The sequence below is a fragment of the Varroa jacobsoni genome, unplaced genomic scaffold, assembly GCF_002532875.2.
Source record: "Varroa jacobsoni isolate VJ856 unplaced genomic scaffold, vjacob_1.0 scaffold_655, whole genome shotgun sequence".
Classification (NCBI taxonomy): domain Eukaryota; kingdom Metazoa; phylum Arthropoda; class Arachnida; order Mesostigmata; family Varroidae; genus Varroa; species Varroa jacobsoni.
Genome location: NW_019213557.1, coordinates 71628 through 78761, shown reverse-complemented (window position 1 = coordinate 78761; position 7134 = coordinate 71628). Strand labels below are relative to the sequence as shown.

At 46.1% G+C, this 7134-nt stretch overlaps 1 protein-coding gene across 2 annotated transcripts in view; it reads left to right on the top strand.

The window, feature by feature from the left end:
• The first annotated feature begins 233 nt into the window (after positions 1-233).
• The window catches only part of LOC111262343 (uncharacterized), a 21473-nt gene continuing 14572 nt past the window's right edge, over positions 234-7134 (top strand). The window contains exons 1-2 of one of the 2 annotated variants that reach the window (XM_022836530.2): positions 234-2562; positions 3083-5757. In XM_022836530.2, coding sequence (XP_022692265.1) covers positions 5584-5757 — 174 coding nt within the window. In that variant the 5' untranslated portion in view covers positions 234-2562; positions 3083-5583. Of the gene's footprint in view, positions 5758-7134 lie in introns of both variants that reach the window. The other variant, XM_086969075.1, reaches the window with a different exon arrangement.

Sequence of the window (7134 nt, the reverse complement as noted above, 5' to 3'; positions counted from 1 at the left end):
CTTGTCGTTAATACCTAATAGCATCCTTCTTCATTGTAGACGCCGCTAGTTCTCATCGTCTAAACAATGTTTCACACAATTAGGGACTTTTTCTGAGACTTCGTTCAGTGCAGATTGATTCAAGGCGTAAAAATATATAGGAAAGCGTCCCAACAAACGCACTGACAAAGCAAGACAGAATGTATAGTTTAAAACGAAAAAAAAAAACGGCAGCAAAATATTTTTTTAAATTCTAATTAAATTTTATTTATTTAATTTTTTGTAACTACTGCAGCCGAGACACAACACCGAGATCAAACAGAAAGCAGGACATCAGGCCAAACAATAGTAACAGAAAAAGTTCCCACCGAAATCTAATTTCGAAGCGTGAAACGTCTCTTTAGACTTGTGTCTGCCTTCGGCCATAGTGTACATGCACGTGGACAAAGATAAATCCGTTACATGGAAGGTCGTTTGTCTAGAATCATTCCCTTTTTTTTGCTTAGCCAACACATGCCCACTTTATCACCAGTGAACAATACAGCAAATTTAAATAAAATTGATTTGTCTTTCGTCAATGTCGTCTATTCACGCCCGATGAACAATGCAAGGAGAAGTTGTGCCGTGTCGGGGACGGCAGTGCAAAGCGTATCGACAGGAAATCCTCTTTTTAGCGCTACCATTGGCCGACCATCATCGGCTAGTCCACAAGTGTCCTGTGCGATTCAAGGTTATGGTGCGATCGTCTCTGTCCGTAAAGCCGTGTTCGCAGTCTCAATCTGCCCTCTACCGGAGTTCCCCGGCTGCTGTGCTTATGCCTGCCGTTAGCATCGCCATCACCGCGCCACGGCGGACGTTCCTCTTGGTCCCAATTGTCATCGTCGGGTTAATGCTGTCTTATCTTGCCCCCTTCGAGTCCCGCTTCACAACCAGCCCGCTTTTCCATCCAATGCGGCTTGCCCGCCGCTGCTGTCTTGATTCGCTCCGCTTGTAGCGCTGCGCCATCAGTGGCGCAGAGAGAGGGAAGATCTGCCTTTGTGGTGTGCCTACTGCTACAAGAAACAGTGACCGATGGTGGGGACTGTTCCGCGCACTGCTGCGTACCCTCTTCGTTTTCTCGCTTAGCCTTAGACGCAACTATGGGCGCTGGCGTTAAGCGTAGCGTCGTGTTAAGCGCTCAGTTGCGGCCACCACCTCGACTGCTAGCTACTGCTGTTATTGGCGCCGCTGCTGCTGTTGCCGCTTCCTTCCCGCCTCTGCCGCGGCTCCGTCGGCGAGTGATGCTAAGTGGTAAGCGGTAAACAGCAGTGTTCGTTCGCGGTAGCAGCCACATAGGGCAAATACAATAACGAGTGTTAGCAGTCGCTAACGTAGAGTGCAACGTGCAAAGCTAGCGCCGTCATCGTCGCTGCGGTGCGCTGTCCGTCTGCCGTCGGTGGCCGATCGACCGTTGGTGGAGTTGATCGGTGCTGGCTTGCGCACGCTGGGAAGCTCTATTAAGAGGGGACTCGCGACCGTGATTGCGATTAAAACGTGAACAACGGCGATCGAGGAACAGTCGCGTCGTGCCAGCCGCCCCCGTCGCCGTCGACAGCCGTAGCAGATAGACAGAGACAGGCGTCAACAAATTGTTCTGTGCAGTACAGTGATCAGACCCGACACGCATGGGTAGAGCGACAGACAGATAGACCCAGAAAGTGAATTCTACTGGAAAAGAGACGGAAGGCTAACGCAAATGTTTTCGTCCTTTTTTCGGCTGTTCCGTTTTGTGTCGTTGACTCGTCATCATCAGTGTGCCGTTGTCCTGCGGCTTCGCTTGAATGCTAATACTCCGTCAAATGACGAATCTATACCATTGGCGCTGACTGCCAAAAAGGCGAAGAAAATGAAGATAACGCAAGACGATTATGAAGGAAAGCATTGTTTGTTGATCAGTAACTAGCGATCGAGCGAATCTAGGCTAATACAGCGGTCAGCCACAGCTCAGTAGACGGTACTGCTGTTTTGATTGAGTGCTCCCGTGAATTTATCGGCGAAAAACGCATCAGCATCGTTGATTACTGGTTGGTGAGTGACAGTGTCGTGTGAGCGCCGAGTGGCTACGTGCTGGTCTACGACTGAGTTCATTAGCTCATCCTCCGAGCCTGTCAGGTTTCGCAGTTGCCTAGTTCCGCAGATCCGTCGATCGTGCTGTGGAGTCCGGTACTATCGGTACTGTCCAGCTGGAAGAGGCCAGAAAGAAACAAGAAAGGCAAAAGCCTCACTGGCTATGAAGATAGAATGCCACGATCGTGTCGTATGATCTGTAGAAACACCGAGGGACGGAAATAATGCAAACTTAACAAAATTCGACGCACAACGAACGGCAGGCGACGCCATTCGCTAGTCATAACCGTACAGTCGCTATTCTCGCTCATAGGTCTACCACATACGCACAAAGGCTCCATAATAGTAACGCTGTTTGATAAGTGGGCAACGATGGAGAGATCCCGGTAGCTATTTGACGGCAAAAGGAGCAGCTCAGACGACGAATCAAGAACAACACCGCAAAAATAGAATGCGCCATAACTGTCGGCGTAAAGGGTATGCCACCGTCACTTTTCTCGCTGACTTCGTCGACGATTAGCTCCTCCGTTCGTGAATAGGATAAACAGAGTCTCTAACAAAGTCCAGTGAATTCTTAGCCATCAGCAACTATTAGCCCCTCCGAAATACATGAGCTTGCAATTTCGAGAAGATCATACGAATTGGTTGGTGCTGTGATCGTGATGAGTTTTAACAGAAACTTACTGGTACAACTAGATAATAGTATTCTAATGCTAGCACTAGCTTCGCTGATGCGATGCATAAAGCCTTGACGTATATAGAAGTTGGTAATTGTGGTACAAAGTAACAAATAAGAAATTTGTTGACTTTCGTAGTAACAGACAGCCAATTTCTGTTTGCTGATCGAGCTAAGGCGTTCTCGGAAAGAACAGAGATTTATTTATGTTTACCTTCGCCACATTTGTACGGCACATACGTATGTGTTCGTAATAATTATTACGCTAATTGTTCCTATCGTCCGATCTGCATTTAACATCTAAACATAAAATTTCAACAGCGGCTCAGTCGTCGTATGGCGTTGTGCGCGTCGTCCAGTCAGTGCGGGACAGGCCTGCGTTCTGTTGTCGTACTCAATGTGATTCTCACTAAGAACGACGGTGCTCCACATCGGGGGGTCTAAGCTCACTACAGAGAGCAGTGCTTAACAGTGATAAACTAGTCTGTTGCTCACGTTGCGACATTCGCGGATCTGCCGTCAATATTTGCCGTCTTTATCGTGTGTCCTTCCTTTGCTACATATGAAATCTCTGAACAAAAGCAAATCTGCTAATAAACTCTACGCGCCCTTCTCAACTGTGTCATCGTCAGCTCGACTCCGAAAACGCATTGCCAAAAAAAATGGGTTCGCATGCTGCCAGCACATCTACGACCAGCCTCTCTATTTATTTACCTTACTATAGAATAGTTTTCACTGGTGAGGTGTAGCGGCGTTCATTAAGTAATGATAAAAGTTGTTATCCGTTTTGCGGTATTAGGTGAAGTGGTCTGACTGGACAACCGATCGGATTGGGCTGTTTGTTCGAAGGTAGGCTTTCGTGGTCATAGCAAGCAGGGTAACGGATACTACCGGAAGATTACCGCGAAAACTCCATAGATTGGTTCGTTCGTTAACCTAACCGCTGGCCGCTGCGTTCCCCGACATTAACACTAGCTAGCGCCATACGAACGGAGGCATAAGCATGTTGCCATCGCACCACTGCGGTACGAACAGCGTCATTATAAGCACTGCTGTGGTAAGGCGCCGCAGCAGCGTCGAACACCGCGGTCAAACTATCGGCAGCAGCAGCCGCCGCCGCCGCCGGTAAAAGACAGTAAACAGCTGCAATCGAATTTAGCTCTAAGAAAACGTTGACAGCGACGGTAACAACAACGTAAGGGGACGACTAGCAAAGCCGTTCGAAAAGAAATGTATACCACAGAAAGGGTCAAGCGAGCGAGACAGTTTCATAAGCTGTCCCCTTCTTCGCTTATAATCTAGCCAACTAGCAAGACCCGTTCCGCTATCGGCGAACCGGATGCACTAACGTAGGATTTGTACGCTAATAAAGAATCACACGAAGTTACGTGGACGTGAAGTTCATTGAAGTGAAACAGGCCATCGTTCAGGAAAAACAGACAAACATAGAGACGGCAACCATGGAACTAAGAAGAGCATAATTGAAGAAACAATCGCGGGTAAAGGTACTCTCCATGGTATATATGGGCCATTCGACAGAAGAGCAGTGTCTGAACAGCACAAATTCAAATCGAACTGCGAGCGGCTTTCTAGCAAGTCTATCCGAAAGCACGTTGTGGGCGATTTTCGACAAAATAGAAAGAGATACAATTTGTTCCCAGTGTGAAACGCATGCTGACTAAGGAGGCCATGTTATTCCACGACATTCGCCTCATAACGGAATCGATCGCTGGTGAGGTGTTGCGATTATTGCAACAGCCTTGTTATCAGAATCGTCATCAGACATCGGGGAATTTTCTCTGCAGCGAGCGGAGCTGATACTCAATAGCAGTAGTAGACGGCTTCTCGGTGCTCTTGAAAATCCCTTATCTGGATAAGTGGCTATATAAAAGTGCAGAGGGTAATCGCGGTTGAGGCAACTCGGAAACAACTGCTACAGTAACAGCTTCAGCTAACCAAGATCATCAGCGACCTTGCCCTCAAATGATGGCGTGCTCGCTCGTCGTTATTGACCCTCATAGCAGTGAGTAATCTGCATGACGACAGCAACAGCAACAGTAACAGAGATTTTGTCTTACAGAAACAAAATCGTAACCGCTATCGGTGGCATCAATGCGCTTGCTATAGCTGAACGTGATTGCAATATTTTTGGTAAACAGCAGCGTCCTCCGTACAACGAGGCAACTAGAACAATGTCGGTGACAAACTGACACAAAGGGATCAAAAAGCAAAAAATGAAACGCAAGCCACAGTGTTGGCATCGTTAGGTTGTTAATAATTGTTGCCATTGTTGTCGGTGGCCTGGCCGTCAGCTCCGGCAGATGTCGGCGGGAGGTTTCCTATCGTCATCGGGACGCGTAAATATCCACCTCGTCGTCTGCAAATACATGTGTTTTTCACGAACCCGCGATGCGCTCTGATCTCACAAATAGTCCTATGTGAATCCCATCCTTCCTAAATCTCTTTTACCCTTTATGTTCAAAGCTGCTACAGCAACTGCCGCAGGTGCGATCCGCGCAGAAGGAATTTGTTCCGGTGTGGAATAAGAAGATCAGCAGCGGCTCACTATCATCTAATCAACTTCTGGAACGAAATTCGGCTTGGGGATCGTGGAACTTCCACGACGGTACGACGAAAACAGGAGAATAGACAGAGTCGTCAGTAGCCACCGTTATTGGCGCGGCCGTACGGTGTGTTTTGTGTTATGTTGATGTTGTCCTAGGCGAAATTACGAGGTTACGGCACATCGTGAATACTCTCGACAGTCTAATATTCTCGTCAAGGTCGTTGTGATCGTGTAGTTAAGATATTATTGAGTTGTAATGGAGGCCGAATTGAGCGTCTGTAATGTCGACGTGCCTCTACTGAAGCGCTGTCTTCAGAGGTTACTCGTTCTGTTCGATTGTCTCTCACAGATCGAGGATGAGCACGATGGCACACTTCGGCTACGTTTATGGACCCACCATAAGAAGCAGGATTCGCTGAAAAACGCGCAGGTAAGAATTTTTTTTTTTGAAGGATTTCCATATTCGTTTGCAAATTTGAGTATATTTAGTATGTATAGAAAGGACTAATGTCAATGGGATGTATTGTTACAGCTTTTTCTACCGAAGCCAGGAACCTTTGATATCCATAGGAAATATAGCCAGTCACCAACTAGTTGTTTATTCAGTAAGTAATTGCTTACCAATGGTCAGCTACAAATGAAATAAATACAAGTAAAAGGTCTTGATACAAACTGACGTCAAGAACATGCTGAATAATGGCAACATTCGTACGCGCCTATTCCGCTTACAAAGTGAAGAGCTTGCTTCCATCAGCAGTAAGTAATGAAATCAGCTCAAAAGAAGAGAAATCGATGAGGTATGGGTACCCCTATTTCCTCAATTTGCTGCCCTTTGAAAAGACAATGAGAATTCGGTGTAGCGTTCAAGTTTAGGTTTGTTTTCGGGTTCGTGCTGTATAAGTACACCTAATAAATGTGGCTGCCATTATTATTAATTAATGATAATTAATTAGTTCGTTAAATATTCTATTAGTGCCGCGCAAAACTATGTTTGATAAGTTGGCAAAAATTAGACGTGCCGTAATGCGCCATACTCGGGTACAGTGATCTGGTATATAGGTCTGGGCGTCAGCAGATTGGCGTAGAGGCTTCACTACCTCCTTCTTTCGTTATACGTCATTACTATTTCGTGCTATACTCGATTCTTTATACCGTTCTGTTTATCCGTCAAACGCGCTTTATGAAGAATTAGCTCTAGGCATGTATTGCTCATGTCACTACCATTTACGTGGAAGTTAGCGACTTCTTCTAATATAGATGAATACATATGTTCTATTACACAATTGTAGGAATCGTTGTTAGTTGCTAGCGTTCTTATTAGTCATAGTGGATGAGTTGAGTTTTCATTTTTGCTAAAATTGTATGTAATTTTTCATTTTTCATTGTCGAGTGCATGAAAAGCAGCGTATCTCTAATATTTTCATTAGAAAATAATCAGTATCATGCTCTCGAATTTACCTGAATAGCATGATGGCCTAATACAGAAGGTAAACGATATATGCAACGTTCACTTCGTTGCTGAAGGCTTTCTGTACTTCACAAGAAACTGTGCCCGTCCAAAATTAGCTGAAGTGCGCTGTTGCTGTTACAGCTAATCAACTTCTATTTCTTACGACTGCCGTAGTGTTTTGTCGTCCGAGCGCACGCGTCTATACATGCACTGGCTGACAGAACGTTCCCAACGGTACAGTCATAGGTTTGTCCGAATGAATGTGATGACCGATCCGGAGGACAGCTAGCGATCTGCAACAACGGCTATCCTTTTTCAGTTGACCTTTTTCTCGTAGCGGACTCAACGGGAAACGTG